Source organism: Equus przewalskii, chromosome 20, assembly GCF_037783145.1.
Source record: "Equus przewalskii isolate Varuska chromosome 20, EquPr2, whole genome shotgun sequence".
Taxonomy (NCBI): Eukaryota; Metazoa; Chordata; class Mammalia; order Perissodactyla; family Equidae; genus Equus; species Equus przewalskii.
This window is the reverse complement of record NC_091850.1, coordinates 27,060,896-27,081,339: the sequence shown is the minus strand read 5'-3', so window position 1 is coordinate 27,081,339 and position 20,444 is coordinate 27,060,896. Positions and strand designations below refer to the sequence as shown.

General features: G+C 45.0%; 1 protein-coding gene across 5 annotated transcripts in view; it reads left to right on the top strand.

The window, feature by feature from the left end:
* EGFLAM (EGF like, fibronectin type III and laminin G domains) overlaps positions 1 to 20,444 on the top strand; it is a 175,619-nt gene that overhangs the window by 131,658 nt on the left and 23,517 nt on the right. For all 5 annotated transcript variants that reach the window (XR_011530377.1, XR_011530376.1, XR_011530378.1 and 2 more), the window contains 5 exons: positions 1,089 to 1,278; positions 9,129 to 9,254; positions 10,405 to 10,648; positions 13,738 to 13,849; positions 18,074 to 18,190. Coding sequence is in view for 2 of the 5 variants with exons in the window: in XM_008526792.2 (XP_008525014.1) it covers positions 1,089 to 1,278; positions 9,129 to 9,254; positions 10,405 to 10,648; positions 13,738 to 13,849; positions 18,074 to 18,190 (789 nt within the window). In the remaining 3 variants the exon portion in view is untranslated. The remainder of the gene's footprint in view (positions 1 to 1,088; positions 1,279 to 9,128; positions 9,255 to 10,404; positions 10,649 to 13,737; positions 13,850 to 18,073; positions 18,191 to 20,444) is intronic.

Here is a 20,444-nt window from a genome sequence, read left to right as displayed (position 1 = left end):
AAAAGAACTAGCTGTCAGAGCCCTGCCCTGATCCTGGATCAAGGAACAGGGTCAGAGGGAGAAGATGGGATCCAGAAAGGTTGAACTCTGAGGATCATTGAGAGCCACAGGGCACTCAGTTCATCAAATGAAGGCAGTATGCCCAGTGGCTGGCAAACAATTTAATCCTTAAAATCCACTGTAGGTACTTTAAAGCTGCCTAGATCATATGCAATATACTATTTACAAACCATTCATATCTATTTATTAGGAAAGACAAAGCAATGATCAGATGTTCTACTTGTTAGTAACGAAGGTGTAAAGGATAAAGATTACATTTCAGTGGCTCACATTCCGGACATTTTATAAGTTCTAGCAGATGCCTTTCCCAGCCCCCTTCTGTACCTTTTAATTCAAATGAATGAGATATTTCTGTAATAAAAAATAGAATGACTAAGGGTGCCTTAATTTTGTCCCACCTAATGTTCAGCTCTGCATTTTGAAACCTCAAAACCTACAATCCAGATTGTGGTTTGGTCTAAGATTGGAAACGTCCCTACCTAACTGTAGTAACACTTAAAAAAAAAAGTTGGATGCATGAGCAAATTTCAAAATATTTTGCAACACAATCTATTTTGCAATTTCCCCCCAACAATGTTTCTTGCAGGATATAGTCTAAAGGTGACTAGGATAGTGAAAGGGTCAATGTTAGCCCACGTGTACACAAAATTAGTAGTATTACCTTTTGAGACACAGAATAGCCCTGTGACCCATCCAAGGTACACAGCAAATTGGTGTCCGGACTGGAAAGAGAAAGTTGTTTTTGGATGCCCAGCATGGTACACTGCCTGTTGGGTTGCTCTTGGCTCTGACCTACCTTCCCTTCCCTTCTAGGCATTACAAAATCATCGCTTCTCGAAACACAGCCTTCTGAGAAGCTCACTACGTTTCCTGCGGTAACCGTGGGTTTGATTTTCCAGTAGGTCTTAAATACAGATGGAAGAAACCTCAGGGGCTGTAATACACCTTAACCATTCCCTCCTTAAAATCTGATGTATTTTGGCTTTTGATTTTGTTTAGTGAGTAATAAGTTTTCACTTTTCTCAAAGGGCCAATACAGTAAAATTACCTTCCGGACGCCTCTTTATCTTGGTGGAGCTCCCAGTGCTTACTGGTTGGTCAGAGCAACAGGAACAAACCGAGGCTTTCAAGGTTGTGTGCAGTCACTCACTGTTAATGGGAAGAGAATCGACATGAGGCCCTGGCCACTGGGGAAGGCACTCAGCGGGGCCGATGTGGGTAAGTGGTTCCCCAGGGGCCTAGGGTGCTCTTGTAGGATTGCCTTTCTGGTGTGAGCCAGGGAGGTAAGCAGCTTCATGGATTGCAACCCTAGGCAGCTGGTTAATGCAGAACTTGAGGAGAGAGGTGGGCCCAAGGGGTGAGGTGGGTGTTCTGCAGACATGATGACCCTGAATCTGAATACCAAGATGTGGTAAACAATATGGCGCACCAAACCCTTGGTAGTGTCCTGCTGCCGTCTTGGCTCTCTTCATGAAACGTGGCATGGTCTCCTTGGACAAAGCAACAAGCACTTCAGCCCTTTTACCATTCATCACTCAGTCCAGTGGAAAAGCCAACAAAATAACGTAAGAAGACATTTCATATGCTCTCTGCTTCTAAGGGAAATGGTGAAGTTCTAATGCTTTTTTTTTTTGTTGTTGTTGTTGTTGAGGAGCATTCACCCTAAGCTGATGCTCGTGCCAATCTTCCTCTATTTTTTAGTATGTGGGCCACCAGCAAAGCGTGGCTGCTAACAGAGAGGTATAGGCCCACACCTGGGAACCAAACCCAGGCCACCAAAGCAGAGCATGCTGAACTTAACCACTAGGCCACTGGGGCTGGTCCTCTAATTCTTGACCACTGTGCCCAGCACTTTCTCATATGCTCTCTTATTTACTCCTCACACTGACTGTGGGAAGTAGAAATTATCATCATACCTATTCTATGCATAAAGAAAGTGGGGCTTATAAAAGTCAAATGACTTATCCAAAATAGCAGGCAGAGCTAGGATTGTTTTCTTTTCTTTGTTATTATTAAGATTTTATTTTTTGAGCAGTTTAAGGTTCACAACCAAATTGAGGAGAAGGTGCATAGATTTCCCGTATGTCCCCTGCCCCCACACATGCATAGCCTCCCCCATTATCAGCATCCCCCACCAGAGCAGTACATTTGTTACACTTGAGGAACCTACATTGACGCATCATAATCACGCAAAGTACACAGTTTGTATTATGGTTCACTCATGGTGTTGTACATTCTATGGGTTTGGACAAAAGATAGTAACATATACCCATCACTATGATATCACACAGTGTACTTTCACTGCCCTAAAAGCCCTGTGTGCTCAGCCTATTCATGCCTCTCCCTCCCCCTCCCACCCCCAACCCCTGACAACCACTGATCTTTTCATATTCTCTATAGTTTTGCCTTTTCCAGAATGTCGTGTAGTTGGAATCAAACAGTGTGTAGCCGTCTCAGATTGGCTTCTTTCAGTTGGTAATATGCATCTAAGCTTCCTCCATGTCTTTCATGGCTTGATGGCTCATTTCTTGTTAGCACTGAGTAATATTCCATTGTCTGGATGGACTGCAGTTTATCTATCCATTCACCTACTGAAGGACATCTTGGTTGTGTCTAAGTTTTAGCAATTATGAATAAAGATGCTTTAAACAGCCCTGTGTGGGTTTTCTGGGTGAACATAAGTTTTTAACTCCTTTGGGTAAATACCAAGGAGTGTGATTGCTGGATCATATGGTAAGAGTATGTGTTTAGTTTTGTAAGAAACTGTCACAGTGTCTTCCAGAGTGGCTGTACTGTTTTGTATTCCCATCAGGAATGTATGAGAGTTCCTGCTTCTCCACATTCTTGCTTGCATTTGGCACTGGCACAATTCTGGATTTTGGCCGTTCTAGTAGATGTGTAGAGGTATCTTGTTGTAATTTGCCTTTCCCTGATGATATCTCACGTGGAGCATCTTTTCATAAGCTTAATTGACATCTGTATGTTATCTTCTTTGGTGAGGTGTCTGGTAAGGTATTTAGCCCATTTTTTGTTTGTTTTCCGCTGAGTTTTAAGAGTCCTTTGTATATTTTGGATAACAGTCTTTTATCAGACCGTTTGCAAATATTCTCTCCCAGTCTGTGGCTTGTCTTCTCATGCTCTTGATGTTGTCTTTCATGGATTAGAAATGTTTAATTTTAATGAAGGTCGGCTTATCCATTATTTCTTTCATGGATCGTGCCTTTGGTGTTGTATCTAAAAAATCATTGCCTTACCCAAGATAATCTAGGTTTTCTCCTATGTTATCTTCTAGGAGTTTTATAGCTTTACATATTGCATTTAGGTCTGTTCCATTCGATTTAATTTTTGTGAAGGATGTGAAGTCTGTGTCTAGACTCGTTTTTTGCATGTAGATTTCCAGTTGTTCCAGCACCATTTGTTGAAAAGACTAGGATTGTTTTTAAAGCAATAAGGGCATTTATTCCATCACTGAAGGCAACAGATAGATAATTCTAAGGTTGGTTAATTCCATGACTGTTTTAGCCTACTAGGGCTGCCGTAACAAAATACCACAGACTGGGTGCTTTCAATAACAGAAATTTATTTTCTCACAGTTCTGGAAGCTTGAGACACAAGATCAAGGTGTCAGCAGGTCTGGTTTCTCCTGAGGCCTCTCTCCTTAGCTCGCAGACGGCCACCTTCTCACTGTGTCCTCACATGGCCTTTTGTCTGTGCTCCTGGTGTCTCTCCCTCTTCTTAGAAGGACGCGGGTTAGATTGGGTGAGGGCCAGCCTTAGGACTTTACTTATCCTTAATTGCCTCCTCAAAGACCCTATCTCTCAAGTACAGTCATATTGGGAGTTAGAGCTTTAACCTACAAATTTTGAGGGGACACAATTCAGTCCATAACAGCGACTCAAGGATATCAGAACACTGGGTTGGTGTCTCTGTGATTCTCTTGCTTTTCACTCATAATCTCAAGATGGTGCCAGAATTCTAAGCATCACATCCTCACATGGCGTTGTCCTTGGCAAGAATGGGCAAGTCCCATTCTCAGGTCTCTTTTCCCTCCGTCTCCAAGATGATATTTTAAAAGAATGCACAGGGAATACCACGTGCCTACTACCTAGATTCTGCCATCCATTTTGCCACATTTGCTTTACCACGTATTTCTCCATCCTTCTCTCCATTCCTGGGTCAGAGCTAGGATTTGATGCTCATGTCTCCAGGTGCAGCTTGTCTGTTCTGTTGCTGAAATTAGTTGAGCACGTACTATATGTAGCCACCATTCTAAACTGCTTTAACCTTCCCAAGATTCCTACGAAGTCAGAATTGGGATGAGCCTTGGTGTTTACAGATGAGAACTGGTCTCATAGAAGAGTTCAGTAACTTGCCCAAGGTCACAACAGCTAGCAAGTTGCAGAGCCTAACTGTGACTTCAGCCATTCTGGCCTCAGTGCCTGCCCTCTTAACCCCATCTGCCATATCAAGGCTCCCAAACTGGCTTCAAATTGCTTCCCTCCATCTTGCTCACTCCTAAAGGTGATACCATGGTTAAAACTACAAAAGATGCAGTTTACTTAAAAGGAAAAGATTACTACCCATATGTTACTCCCTGTGTTATTCCCCCCCAATTGATCACTTAGTCAAAGCAAACAGTAAACAGCAACAACTAAAACAATTATAAAAGTATCCGCTGTGGTAGGACCATGTCTCCAAAATCCCTCTTCCTGGGTGTCTGTGATGATACAGAACGTGAGCCCCAGCAGGTCTGTCAAAGTCTGCTGTGGTGTTTAAGAACCTGGACTCTGAGGGCAGACTGCCTGGATTTGGCAAATCAGTTAACCTTTTTGGGACTCGGTTTCCCCATCTGTAAATAGTACCTACCTCCTAAGATTATTTTGTCCGGATGAGTTGCGGTGCATATAAAGTACTTAGAATAATGCCTTGCACATAGCGAACATGGTAAATATTTCCTGCTATTAATATTGTTATTAGTATTCTGACACCATTTATCAAGCAGGGTATAAGTTGTTTCTTCTCTCTTCCTTGACCTACAGGGAAGCTGCCCCAAAGGACAGCTCTGGCAGTCCCAAGGCTGCGTGTTAATCTCTGACAGGTAGTTAAGAAGTCGCAAAGTTGAGCAAGGGCTGATTTCTGACAGTGTTTTAAATTCTCACACAGTGCGATGCCAACCTCTCCATTGAGCAGGTGGCACCAGGAGAGCCCACCTTTCTGGCTCTGGGCTCCCTGGAGGAAGCTATTGGATTGTTCAGTTTCTCTCTATGAACCTGAATGGCAGGCATCGGTCACATTGCCTTTTTTCATTTCTTCTCATTATTTTCCCCTGGGCTACAAGAGTGGGTCTGGTTATCCTTCCTTGACCTCCATATTTGCTGTCCTTCGAGTTGTCCTCCTAAAGTTCAAGTTCTTGTAAGTTAAATGCAGTCTCATGATGGGGAAGACTGGGCTTATGCAAACAGCAGCAAATTTCTGGTGGAGTTACAGGCTGCCAGAGGAGGTGATGACAGTTGCAGAGTCACAGTTCCTCCATCTGATACTGCTAACGTGGCATTGCCATCTTCAACTACAACTTTTTCTCTGCTCCCCCCTCCATCCTCACCAAACCTGTTTCCACTCCTCAAAGGGGCCTTTCATTGCTCAACCCCTCCCACTTCATCTCCTTCATTAGACTATTCCCAGCTGTTGGACTCTCTGCAACTCACTTTCTAGAATAGTCAGAAGTCTCAGCAAAATTTTGCATTCTCTGGCCCAGCCTCGTCTTTTCTTATTTCCACCCAAATTCTCAAACCTAAACCACCACCACTCAGTTTTTCCAATCCCATCTTGGATCTCCACACCCTGCTGGAGCAAAGTCACAGAGCCAACTCCCCAGGTTATTCTGGACTCAAGAGGTCTTCCCTCCTGCCCCTTACTTTGTTATCTTACATAAACCTACACAACAGCTGGCATACAGTAGGCATCAGTGTCGACAAAAGTTGTTTTATATATTGATGATGAAGTCCTGCCAGCTCTCTCTACACGTGACCTTGTGACCTCCTTCCTCCCACTCTCAGAGCTGAAGGTTTTCCTCGTCTCTAAAACTATCCTGTTCATCTACACTCTGCACCCATCTTTCCCTACATCCCTGGAACCCTGCTGTCAGGATTATCTCTTTTCGTAACCTAAGAGTTCTTCAGCGTTTGCATGCCATGAACCTCTTTGGCAGTCTGGTGAAGCTTATGGACCTCTTCTCAAAATGATGTTTTTAAATGCAGACAATAATATACATCAGAGGGCACAATTACATTGAAATAAAGCTGTACTATATTTTTAAGTTTTGATACTATAATAATATAGGTGCTTCTTTAGAAAGCATTAACCAATAGGATTATTTAATAGTGGGCAATAACTACCATGATCTCAAAGTTGTAATGAGTATAAATGATATTTTGAGGTATCTGCAACAAATGGAATGTGATATGATGACAATTGGTCACAAGTCACAAGAACTGCTAATGCTAGGGGTTGATAATTGAAGGAAACGCTCAATTACAGTTAGAGGTTAGGGAAAATAAAGATTCATCTTTTCCCATCCAAGTTCACAGACCCCCTACTCTAGCTTGTTCACACTTGCTCCTTTCCAGCTTAAACCAGTGCCATGCTTTGCAGAATGCTGTACCCTTCTGGTCTGGGAACCTGGGAACCTCTCTCCTCTCTCTCAAGACCTGACCCTGGCAGCCTTTCCAGGCCGCCTGTCTGAACCTCCTGTGAGGGGGCTGCTGCCTTCCATGCACAAAACTGCTCTCCTGAAGCTGTGAGTGGTCCTCTCTGCACAAAACCCAGTAACTTTTCCTCCTGGACCTCTGGGCAGTATTAACTCTGGCTTCTCTCTGCTCCTGCCCCTCCCTGAGCTTCCGGGAAGCTGCCTTGCCTGGGTCCTCCCGACCCTTTGGCCAGTTCTCCCTCTGTCTTCTCTGCTGGCTCCTCAGCCTTCCTCGGTTCCCTGGGAGTCCATGGGGCCCTTTCGTCCTGTCCTCTCTCAGGGAGCCCATCCGTTCTTGGTGTCAGGGTCACCACCACGCTGCCATGGCCCCTCCAGCCCTCACCTGTATGCAGGATCCCTTCCTGCCCACGGGGCTCAGCAGTGGATGTTTCCACAGTCACCTTATGTTTAAATTGAGCAAAATCCAACTCCTCCTCTGCTCCTCAGAAACCAGTTCCCCTTCTCGGCTGTGCTCATTTCTTTCCTCTTGCCGCTCTTCTTTCAGTCTTCCAAGCTAGAACCTTGAGGTTATGCTAGTCTTCCTCCGCCTTCAACCTATAGAGTGAGCTGGCTATTTCTTCTCTCCTTGTGTCTCTGTGCTTCTCCACTTTCTCCCCATTTCCTCTGCTATCATACTATCTGGCCCCAGTTTACCTCCCTGTATGATTTCCATCCTCTTTCCCAGCCCCACCTCTCACAATCTATCTTGCGTACTTTTGACAGCATAATCTTGCCGAAACCCTGCTTTCATCAAGTAAACAACTCTGGCCAGCTTTCACGCCCCCCGCCCTACTCCCACCTCTTAAAAAATAGTTACAACGCAAATTCATAAAGTAATTTTTTCCATGTGTATCTAAACCCAAGGACCCCACTTCTTCCTGTGGGACCAGCCCTTGTCTGAGAAGGAATCTCAGCCCCCAGAGATTGGTGGAGCCCAGGGACCTGTGAGAGTGTGGCTAAGATCAGAGTCAGCCTCTCTGTGCAGACCATGAATGCTGGTGATGTGCTGAGGGCTGTGGCAGAAGAGACACCACCAGTCACTTCCGCCTGAACTTCCAGTGGCTCCCAGCTGAAATTCACAGAGGCCAGCCCACCCTGGCTAGAGGGACAAGCCATCTGGAAGGGCTTTAATTAAATTCTGTTATCAGCCCCTGCAGTTGGTCTCCTCTCCTGGGTACAACAGGCGCCCAGCCCTCCCCCTCCTCCCCGTGAGGCTCTATGAAAAGAAAAGACTGGATCAATTCAACAAGCACAGGTGACTGATGAGGAAAGGATAAGAGGCTACCCCGGCTGAGAAGACACAATCAGGTCAAAGAGGGCTCTTCATCGCGTAGGGCACGGGCTACCAGCTCATGAGGGCACAGCACTGGAGACTGCGGGGCACAGAGCTGGACCCCTCACAGCTCAATCAGAGGTCCCTTTTGTCTCCATCCCCAGAAAAAGTGATTTGTATGCACCTATATAGTTCTGGGCCAGATCATGGCCCATCTGCCGTATTTATTTCTTATACACAAGGAGAAAAGGAAGACCAGAGAAGCAGAAGAGAAGCAGACCGAGAAAAGTCAATTTGTTCCCGCTTCTTGTAATGGTCTACACTTGAAAACGACAAAGTATACCTTGGATGGGCCTCTGTAATATGTTTAGTGAAGAGAACAAACCCATCTGATGTTGAACCTCTCAACACTTTTTACTCCAGGCCACCGTCCTGTCCCTCATAAGATTGTCACTTTGGACTGGGGATTCTGGAATACACACACTGAGCTATCAGGGAGCCCTGCCTCCCCACTCCCTGTCCCAGACAGAGGAATGGACAGTTCAGCCCAGCTAATAAACTTAGACAGCTTAACTCCTTCGATGCTTATCTTGCTTGCCTCAGCTTTCCACCAACAAGGCAGCAGCACTTACAGTGATTGGGGCCATGCAAATTAGAACACTTTTAACATAAACACCGTGTTGACATTGGAGGGGTTGAAACACACTCTTGTGGGGACAAAAGAGAGATGAATTAAAGCAGAGACAACTCAGTCATCCCCGTCAGTGGTCATAAAATTGCCCAACAATTTATTATTTGATTGATTGTGTCCACCATGTTTTAAAGAGTCTCTGTGGCTCTTTATAAAGAACAAGCCAAAATCAAATTAAAATGGAGGGAAGGTGCCACTTATCCTGGAAGCTGGTTTGCAGTTGTGCAGAAGTGCAAATCAACAGGAGTGAGGACTGAACCGTATGTATTCAGAACCATGAGCTGTCGGGGTGGTGAGCCCCGGCGTCTTGGACTGGCTCACGTGGTGAATCGGCTTTGTAACTCCCGTTCTGTATTTAGGGGAGTGCAGCAGTGGGATCTGTGATGAAGCCTCCTGCATCAATGGCGGCACCTGCACAGCGGTCAAAGCCGATTCCTACATTTGCCTCTGTCCCCTTGGATTTAAAGGTCGACACTGTGAAGATGGTGAGAAAGAAGCAAGTTGATGGCGATTTCTGCCTGCGTTGTTAATTCATGTTGATGTAATTTGTCATCAATGTACTTTTAGCAAAGCTGCATATTTTTTTATGGGGTTAATGTTGTTTACTTGGGAGGGATGGGAGAATCTTTTTTTTTTTTTTTTACCAGGTTAGAGTGTCTTCGAGTGTCAAAGTGTCAAACCAATCAAAGATATGTTCATTTTAAGGTGCTTCTGGGCAAGGTGGGCTCCTCTTGGCCTTCAAATAACTTTGAAAAGCCCATATTTGTGTGGTCTATATCAGACTGAATTTGAAGCATTTACAATTCAAGCTCCTTAGAATATCTGACAGTTTCAGGGAAAACGTTGGGAAGATAATACACAGAAACATTAACAATGTCATGGGACAAAAGTGATCTTGTTTCTTTTTCTTTGTACCCTTATGCTGAATTATTCTACCTCTCAATACTGTATATGTTGATTATATAAAATATATAGATACATGTATATATACATGTAAACACACATGTACACACAAATGCACACATATAATAATGGAAAATTTTAAAAATTTGAAAGATTTTGGAAAACCGTGCAGGGTTGAACGTGTTTTAACTTTTCCACTAGTGATTCAGATTTGGGCCTAAGACACCATCCTGGGGAAAATTTTGTTTAACACTATATAATCTCAAATCTCATGTCACCTAGAAGAAGGCATATGAGTCAGGGTAAGCCAAAACTATTACATACCATCTCATATTTCTGTAGCCCGACATAATGAAGGTTGATCCTTGCTCACACCACATCACTGCAGGTGGTGTTGGCAATGGGGTGGCCTCTGCTCCACACAGTCATTCAGGGATGCAGGCTCTTGGCTTCTAGTGTCTCTGCTAGGGCGTTAGAATTCTCCACTGATTCCTGCATCCAGCCGGTAGGTGAGAGAAGAGAGAGTGCATGATTCATGGAGGGCAGTTTTAGGGGCCAGACCTGGGGTGCTATATAATACTCCTACCCACATTGCACTGGCCAGAATTCAGTTGCACCATCCATCTAACTTCATGGCAGCTGGGAAATGTCGTTTAGCTCTGTACCCAGGAGGAAAAGAGCATGGCTGGTTGTGTCACGGAGGGATTTCTAACAACATGCTTCTTTCTTCAGCTTTCACCTTGACAATTCCTCAATTCAGAGAGTCCCTCAGATCCTATGCTGCAACACCCTGGCCACTGGAGCCCCAGCATTATCTTTCCTTCATGGAGTTTGAGATTACATTTCGGCCTGACTCAGGTGACGGCGTCCTCCTGTACAGCTATGACACGGGCAGCAAAGACTTCCTGTCCATCAACATGGCAGAGGGTCACGTGGAGTTCCGCTTTGACTGTGGCTCTGGGACTGGTGTTCTCAGGTAAGGGCTGAGACCTTTGGGGCCCTCTTTCCCCCAAAAGCCAAATAGTAGCTGCTTTGGAAAAAGACGAATTTGTCATCTAATAGTTTGCACTCTTCCTGTCTTCCCTACACAGTTATCTTTTCTGAAACCTGTCCTGATTCACACAGATGCCGTGCTTCCCATTGGTCATGCTCTCCTGGTGGCACAGTTTCCTTTTCTCAAATAACTACCCAGCAGGTAGCAATTCTCTGCTTCAAACCATAGACAATGGGCTTGCTTCAGATGGGGCTAAATTGCTTTCATTTCCACCTCCAGTCAAACAATGCCATCAGCAGAAACTTGATGAATTGTAATTAATCAGCACCTTGCCTGGAGCATCATTTGGTGGGTGCTCAGCAAATATAGGATGACTAGTAAAAAAGTATTAACAGAGATTTAATGAAGAGAAATGTCCTTGGTAACCTCACTTGAAATGTTTACTTTCCTCTTGCTCTGTTTCTTTGATGGTAACTGGTTATTTAGCAAGTCTCTTACCCTTCTCCATGTGAAGAATCTGACGATGAATCATTAGCAGTTGTATGACCCATTCCTGACAAATACGCTCAAGAAGCCTGGGTGATGAGTGGTTTCAATAGCATGGCAGTAAAATAGGTGCTTCTAAAGTACCTGCTGGTATCTGCAGAATTGGTTCTGAGTCATCAAAACGTTCCTCCTGTTATCTAGTTTGTACTATTAATTTACCTAGCAGATCGATTGTTCCTGTACAGTGTGTCGGTATCTTTGTGAATCCCTCGGGGCCTGTGGCTGGTAAACCAGATGTTTTTCTTATTTGTTTATGTCTCTGTCTTCTTACTGAGTTCCTCCCATGGTAGTTTTTATCTTCAAGCCAGAGCCCTGCTAACCTACTGCAGACGTGCTTCTTGTTCCTACGCTGGGCGGAACGCGACAGAGTCTTCTCTTTTGAAACTCACTATGATGTTTTGTTCGTTGGTGCCCTGCAGCAGGAAATCAGCTAGTCTGTTGTTGTCGCCTTAAAAGAAATTGCGGGCTGTATTCAATCACCATTCATATTGCTGGACTGTCATTTTTAGGAAGAGTATGCGGGTGAGATATTACAATCTTGCATTGCCCTAAACTGCTGATCATTTTTCATGGCTGATGGGAAACGCTTACTGTGTTGGGTTTCAACAATTTTTAGAAAGGGCAGTTCATTTTTGTCCTTATGGCTGAATTCCTACTCATCAGTGACACCTCCCACCTTGGGGAATGGACAAACATTTTTTGTACCTCTGGTTATGGGAAAATATCTGATGTCTCAAGACTACTTTGATGGGTATTTAATTGATTCAATTTACATATGATTATGCAAAACAGTCCAAGCAATTTACTTAGAACTATTTGTCAAGTTGAGAAAGGGAGACACCTTGAATATCACCTCGTACTTTCCAGTGGCTTCCTCCAGGAAAAGAATGACCAGAAAGAGCCAAGGAAGGGTCGGGGCTCATCAACCCTCCTCCTGGACAGATTGCACCCCACACCCTCCACTTCTGCAGTGGCAGCTCCAGCTGTGGGGTCACAGACACATGGGACCCCAGAAATCCAGCATTTCTCTTTTTCATGAATCTGTGCCTATTTTTGACAAGAGATGTTTTTAATTTTTTTTTAATGTAAGTTATTCTTTCCCTGCCTGCCAGGAAAGGCGCCTGGAAAAAGAATTTTTGAGTATTAGATATGATGAAAAGGAGTCAAAGTCTCAGAATTTCCACCCGCTCCTTTGTCCCATCCCCTCTCCAGTTAATCTGACAAATGTCACCACTCTTGGTGTTTCAGGTGCCCCTCTGGAAGATGTGTATTTTGAAAACCATTTCAAAGACTCCCTGTTTAATTAAGAAAATTCAGTGAAAGCCTGAACTTTCAGTGGAAGCCATGGAATTGGCCAAATCATTTTAACGTTAGGAGAAGGATAAGGTGGTCAAATTCATTATGAACTTGATTCAGAAATCGAGACAATTGAAACGAGCTCATGATGGCCATGATCAATATAAGTGTGCTGAGCAAGGCAGCATACTGACAGGGAGTGACCTCTGCAGGACGGGAGCTCGACTAAGGCGCTGTTAGTTATTATGGAGACGGGCCGCTTAAAAAGTGCCGCTGGTTTCTTTATTGCGTATTGATTTAGTCAAGGTGATTAAATTCTAATAGCTAAGGACAAATCAGAAAAGCATTTGCCAGAGCAAAAAATCAAGTGAGGAGGTGGAAACCTTTTAATAATTGTGCCCATTGGTATTCCTGATGGTTTTCTAAAGATGATCCAGGACCAAAAAATAATTGGGAGGTTCAGTGAAGGCCAGGAACTAGACGTCATTAAAAATACAAATGCAATGATTGTACTCTTTTTGTACACCTCACTATAAAAAGTAGTGTGTAAAACTCCTATCAGTATCATTTAAACTTCAAGTCCTCCCACCTTGAATTAATAATTGAATTTTTAAAGTAATTTTAATCCTTTTCACAGTATCAGACAACATGGAATTTACCCCGCCCTCAACATTTTATTATGAAAAAATTTCAAACATACAGAAGAGTAGAAAGAACTGTACAGTAAACATCTTTATACCCACCATCTGTAGTCTACAATTAACCTTTTTTTGTAATTGCTTTATCCCTGTCTAGCCAAGCTTATATCTCTCCATCCATTCATCTTATTTTTTTTATTCATTTCAAAGGATGCTGCAGACATGAATAGACCCAGGAATCTGTGTTTTACACCCAAGCCCATATAATTTTCTCTTCTTCGAAGCTTGTGTGTAACTATAATCACATTTACCTTCCTATCACCCCTCATCTAGAAAACCGGACTCATGCTACCCACATTTCAGACTTGTTATGAAGAATAAATGAAATAATAAATGCAATGCTCCTGCCAGGAAGGGGTCCAATAACTAGAGCTAGCATTTCTGTGTTTACTAAGAAGGAATGATTCTTTTCCTTTTGCCAAACAGAGTGAGGTGCCTAAGGTTGGTATGAGTTTCATCAGAGCTGGATTGATAAATACTGTCCATCACACCAGTGATGCTAACCCACGCTCAGTTTCCTTCCTTCAACAGGAGTGAAGACCCCCTCACCCTGGGCCACTGGCATGAGCTGCATGTATCTCGCACAGCGAAGAATGGTATCTTACAGGTGGATAAGCAGAAGGTAGTGGAGCGAATGGCGGAGGTAAGAAGGACACACCCTTGTTCCTGATGGTTAATGTGAGCTGGGTTACTGGTTTTTCCCTGTCCTGGAGAGAAAAGCAGCAGTGTAATGGTTAAACATATGGACTGTAGTGCCAGTCTGCCTGGGCTAATACCCCGGCTCCCCACTGGGCAAGTCACTTAACTTTTCTGTTCCTCAGTGTGAAGGGGGATGATAATAGTAGCAGCCTGATAGGGTGCTTGTAGGGATTAAGTGAGCCAATATGAGTACAGCACTTAAAAAAATTGCCCGCCACCTCCACTCTTCACTGCCCACCCCTGCCTTTGTTTATGTGGGTGGATAATGTAGGCGGTCAGAACACAGACTCCGAGGTAGGGCCAGTGGTGTGGGGGTGGCACATCTGCCAAAAACACAGGCTCTGAAACCAGACTCCCGGGGTTCAACATCTAGCTCCAGTGGTGTGAACTCAGACCCCAAGTTAGTGTTTTCTCATCTATAAAATGGGGAGAATGGTGATAATAATAGTGTTTGCTTCATGGAGTTGTGAGAATGAGAATAACTATATTTGTAAAACACAACAGAGCCCGGCATACGGTCAGCTCTATGTAGCTGTACTTATCATTCTTAGTTCATATGTAGCGTACCATCATGACTTCAAGAGCTCAGGACTTCTGCTCAAGTTTATAACTTTCTTCCACGATTTTATTTCCAAAGTCACATCCAAAGGACAATGATATTTTTAAGAAGAGATAAGAGAGATCTGCTTTAAACTATAACCAACTAGGATTCTGCACACGCACACAGATTTACAGACCCCTAGACACAGGGCGTTTTCTATGTGCCAGTATTTTCATCCCCAACAATCTTCATTTTGTGCATCGCAAGATTTAAAGAGGGTGTTGATGAGTGTGAGTATTCTGAAAAGCAAATGGATTGGTTATAAAAAAAGACTTTGGGTGGGAAAGAGGTATTTGGCTGAGGAAGAGAGAAGAAAGAAGGACGCACATGTCCAAAGGCCAGCCTCAGGGACAGCAGTGGTGGGAGGTCCTGTCAGAACCAAAGGCTTCCTTAGGATTACAAGAATGCCAACCTGGGTTCTGCTTCAAGAGGCGAGCACCCTTCAGACCCAGAAAATGTTCTAAATATATTCATGGAAAGAAGAAAGGAGGGAGGGAGGGAAAGAAGGAAAGGAGGAAGTTGGATAAGGAGAAATGGATTTTAAAGGGAAAACAGGAGTCACTTCTGGCACAATCAGGAAAATTCTAATAGCTGACCTTAGTCCAAGACAGAATTAGCAGTTTACAAGTATTGACTTGACTGTATGTTGACTTAAGAATATAAATTCAAAAAAAATTGTATCTCTCTAGGCCTTAGTTACAAACAGCTGTAAAACAAAAACAGAAGTTTAGGATGGAGTGTTTATAAATAGTAGGGTTAAGGCCTTTGATTATAAATAAGGAACTTTTCAAGACACAGTGTTTACCATTGGGATCCTACAGTGAAGAGATGACACAGAGGTAAAAACCGCACCTCAGAGTTTCTACTACCACATCAGGGAATGAGAATTAACCCAGTATGGCATAACCAGTGCCCTCCCTGTTGGCTTTTTGAATGGCTGGAGCTGACTGGAGTGCTGCCCACTTGAAAAGCAAGGTAAACATGTGGGAGGGAAGGTGTGGCTATTCTGTGTGCATTTGAGGGTGGTTCTTTTGAGGCTGCTCAGAATCAGGAGTGGGAAAGCCCCATGCTTGAACTCTGGGGTTGAGCCTTAATCAGATCTCCCTCCAGAAGATTCTGCTCCCAGCTGTCCATACCTTGCTCAAGGGGTAGTGTTCTTAGAGCTTAGACCCGGGGAAGGGGTGAGGATTAGAGAACACTTCCCGGGGATGACCCAGGACCTTGGCCCCTAAGTGTCCAGACTAAAAGGGATTGCTCAGCCGACTGCACTGAGAAATACCAACAGCCCAGAACTATGAGTCAAGCAATGGCAGGACTCAAAGAGAGGGCAGTGCTGCCAAGGGCTTCAGAAAACCCCAACCAGGGGGTTTGCTCAGGTTTTCCGACCACTTCCAGCTAAACAGGAGTGGCAGATCCAGACACGGAGCGCTTCACTTCAGAAGGCCCCACTTTGGTGGGGTCTGTTTGCTTCTCTCCTGCGGTCCCACGTGGGTGTGGCAGCTGCAGCCCTGCCTCTTGTCAACAGGAGGGTGGTGGGGGAGGATTCTGATGAGCGGCCAAAAGAAAAGGCCCTCACCCCACGAGGCCCCACCCCATTCACTGGATGGGAGTGTAACTCAAAGATTTTCCAAAGAGCCTGCTTCTCTGAAACCCCTTTGACCCTGTAACCTCCCTCCTTTTCCTTTTATTATCTTATTTTAACTTTCCGATAAGAGCAAAGACAAAAGAAATGGGAGCCTGTGGGTGTGTGGTGACTGTGCCTGCCTGGTTCTTATTCCATCTGCCACAAGAATTCCTGAAAGCCCTTCTGCTTCTTTGATGACCACCCCACCCCCCACCCCAGGCTGCAATTAAGTAAGAACCCTCGAAGCTGCCCAAAGATTATCAAGGGAAGGCAATCCAGTCTGTAATCTAATCAAGACCCTGCTGCAGCTACCTGGCTGGACTCCGTCTCTGTGAGCGCTCCCCTTTCTGCGCTGCCTGTCTCCTCTTCTCCATCCCAACCCAGCCCAACCCCACATCCATTCTCCTCCTTCTGGCCAGTGATCTTCCCAAAACACAGATCTGACTATTCTCTCTCCTGCTTAAAACTCGTTGCTTTTTGGGTAGAGAACAAATTCCTATGCATGCACGATCTGGTCCCTCCTTGCCTCTGCCCTGTACCCACATTCCCTCCAAGCCCTGGCTTTGTCCAGTTTCTACAATTCTAACTCTTCCTTGATGACCTCCTAACTCTCTATGTCTGGGGTAGGGTATGAGACACCCCACTCCACCACCACCAGGTGCACCCATAGCCACCTGGACGGTCCTCACAGTGCCAATGCCACCTGCCCACTTATTTGCCTGTGTCTCCCCGACTGTAAGCCTCTGGAGGGCAGGGACAGGTGTGTCTTTATTGTTGTTTGTCCAACAGTTAGTGCCTGGGCATAGTAGGTGCCCAATAATATTTGTTAGATTAATGACTGAATGCTGCTACCAGTGGTATTTCTTTTGCCATAAATCAAAAGAAGCAATAACTTATGTTACCCAAAGTGTGTGCATCCCCAGAGATCTCAAATTTTAGCTTATCTCTGTATGTTATCTTAGGACATTTTAACATCCCATTTAAGGCTCATGTTGCAAGGAATTTAGACATCAAATATTACAACAGCTTGTTATCTAGCCCAGCTGTTGGAGTTTAGGCTGTCAAAATGACCAGAAGCAGAGGATGCCTTTGGGGATTGACAATGGGGTGTTCTCTGGGAATCTGGAAAGATTTTCTCTGCCCTTTGTATTTGATAGCAAGGAATGCCTCCCACCCGCCATGCCTTCCTTTCCTCTTGGCCTCAAGGTCTAGCCTTACCAGTAGCAAATATGACAATAGCTGGCCATACTAGAATGCGGATGGTGCATCCCACTCTGGGCAAAGTGGCAAATTAGTGGGATCAGAGCTGCCAGGACAGGCTAGACTGTGCTACACTCAGTCACAATCAACCCCAAAAGATCAGCAGCTTATAATAAGGGTTTATTTCTCACTCACACTACATATCCATCAATGGTCGGCTGCAGCTTTAATCTGAGACCTAGGCTGAAGGAACAGACGATGGGGGAAGAGGACACAGTGAATCACTCCCTGGCTCTGAAGCCTTCAGCCCAGAAGTGATTCATTTCTCTTCTGCTCGTGTTTTATTAACTAAAGCAAGTTACCTGGGCCCACTTGAGAGGGACAGGTTGGGGGTAATCCTCCTGCAGAGACTGGGATACAGCCGAAGGATGCTGAATACCTGTGGTAGGTAACGCAGTCTACCACATTCCTCCTGACACATCGAGGAGGCAGCTATTATGATTCCCATTTAATGGATGATGAAACAGAATCTCAGAGAGCTTAATAAATTTACAAACATTCAAACGGGTAAGTAGCAATGCAAAACAACGTGAAAGTTAAGCCAACGTGTAGACACGTTGTCATGATGAGTCTTCAGGCTGTCTCTACCGTTTGGTTCCCTAACCAGGAGCCAAAGACACTTTTAGTAGTCTTCACTATCTTTTTTGAAGTTATACCATGTTTTGTTTTTAATTTGTTGGCAGGGAGGCTTCACACAAATTAAGTGCAACACAGACATTTTTATTGGTGGAGTCCCCAATTACGACGAGGTGAAGAAGAACTCTGGCATCCTCAGGCCATTTACTGGGAGCATCCAGAAGGTACAGGCTTCACTTGCTCATGTTTACTGTGTGACCTTGACTGCAGACAATGAAATTGAGAACCGTGGTCAGTGAAACCTGCTACATCCCCCAAAAAAGCTTCGAGAAAGTTTTAACACTTTTTCTTTTTTTGAGGAAGTTTAGCCCTGAGCTAACTGCTGCCAATCCTCCTCTCTTTGCTGAGGAAGACTGGCCCTGAGCTAACATCCATGCCCATCTTCCTCTACTTTATATGTGGGAAGCCAGCCACAACATGGCTTGCCAAGCGGTGCCATGTTCACAGCCGGGATCCGAACCAGCGAGCCCCGGGCAGCCGAAGCAGAACATGTGCACTTAACCGCTGTGCCACCCGGCCGGCCCCAGTTTTAGCACTTTTAAGATTGTATTATTTAATGCTCATAGTGTAGCCTTCCAACCCTACTTTCTAATAACATCTTATTCTGGGTCTATGCCCAGCAGACATTCCATGAATGCAACTCAATGAAGGTAAATCTTTACAGCAAATCCACCAAAATATCCTGGGACTGCTGAAGGAGGCAACTGGCATCAGGTCACTGCAGATACTTCTAGAAAAGGGAAGGAGGTGAATGGAGTCTCATAACTCTTGGCTCTATGCTTCTCTGTGAGGTTCCTTTCACTTTGCTCAAGGCAAGACCCAGCTCTCATTCCCACCTCCATCATCATCCCCACTCCCACAGTTTAGCAGTTGCTGTCCATCCATCATGTAACCAAGCTCTTAAGAGCATAAAGAGTCCTTCTGTAGAAGGTTCAGAAAAAACCACTCAGCTAGTAAAAGATAAAGGGTGCTGATCCCAATCATATGTGTCTCTTATTCCTTCTCTTGGGGCTGCCCATGATTTCTCCAGTTATGAGAGTATGGTCTGTCTGCAGCAGACGTGCAAGTTGACATACCAGATTTCTGGGACCACCAAACACTGGGAGAAAAAGGATTTGAAGGAAAGCATATTTGGTTCCCAGATAATAGCGTCATCCTGATTTCCTCTAGCACCAAGGGTGGAATGTGGGCCATTGATCCTTTTCAGACCTGAGGCAAAGAAGGAGGGAAGCTAAGATGAAGGAGGGACAGTGAAAGAAGATCCTATCATGATTTGCACATCCGGGTACTGGGAAGGACTCCTGGGCCTGTGTCCTTCTCCTCTTGTATGCCAGCGTTGGGCCCAGAAAAGGGACCCAGTCAGTGTTTGCTGACTCTGATATGTTTCCCTTTGTTGCTGAACTGTGATGTCAGTGACACCTCAGTTCAGACCATGGTCCCCCCATGAGTGAGACTGGCCGTGTTTAATCATGTGTTTGAAACTCTCACTTAGGAAGCCTGCTGAGATGCTAAGAGTCTTCATCCCCCTCCCCACGCTTGCCAGCCTTTGACCCCCCTTCACACGGCACACACAAGCCTTTCCTCCTCACTTCCTGGAAAGGCCACCCTCCTCTCCCAGTGACCGAGTCATCGACTGGGCCATATCCTGCAGTGACCAGTGCCGTTCTGGGCTTGTCTCAAGTACATATGACTCAGCTTCACAGTCCTTCATCGCAGCATGAAAAGGGGGGGATTGTAGAAGGATACTGGCTCCTCTCTAGCAGCTTCTGAGGTTCAGGACTAGGGAAAACTTTACTCCCAGCTCTCCCGACACTCTCCAAGGACTAGGCAAGCCTGTGGAAACAGGAATTAGTGGCAGGAAGGGCCATTTCTAACCTCTAAGGACCCCCTGCACAGTGCATGTTCCCCTAGGAGCTGTTCTCTGCGTCTCCGAGCTCTGCAAAGTCTGTATGACATGGAAACACCAGCAGCTCAAAGTAAATATACTCTCCAAGTCAAGGGCTGAAAACATTGGGTCTGTTTATTTGGGGCTGAGGAGACTAGTAACCTCTCCCTATAATTCACCATTTTCACTGGAACCCCATTGCAGGGAAAGGAGAGTGAGGGCCAAGGAGCTCTCTTGTCCTGGTGAATGTGCACAGCAGTGCTAAGAATGTGACCTGAGTCACATTCTTTTTTCTAGTGGTGGGGAAGGGGATGTGGATGAAAAGAATCCGAGAGTTTCAGGGAAGGAGGACAGCAGGAGCAAGTGGGACAATCGGGGAGGCCCCATTGATGGAGTTTGTGGAGACTGCATGAGAACATTAGCCAGGAGGATATAGCAGTTCAGCCAGAAGCTTCTCCCGATTCCGTGCCACCAGTGCCCTCACTCCTCCTTTGCTTCCTACCTGCAGAACACTTTACGTATTCTTCTCTGCT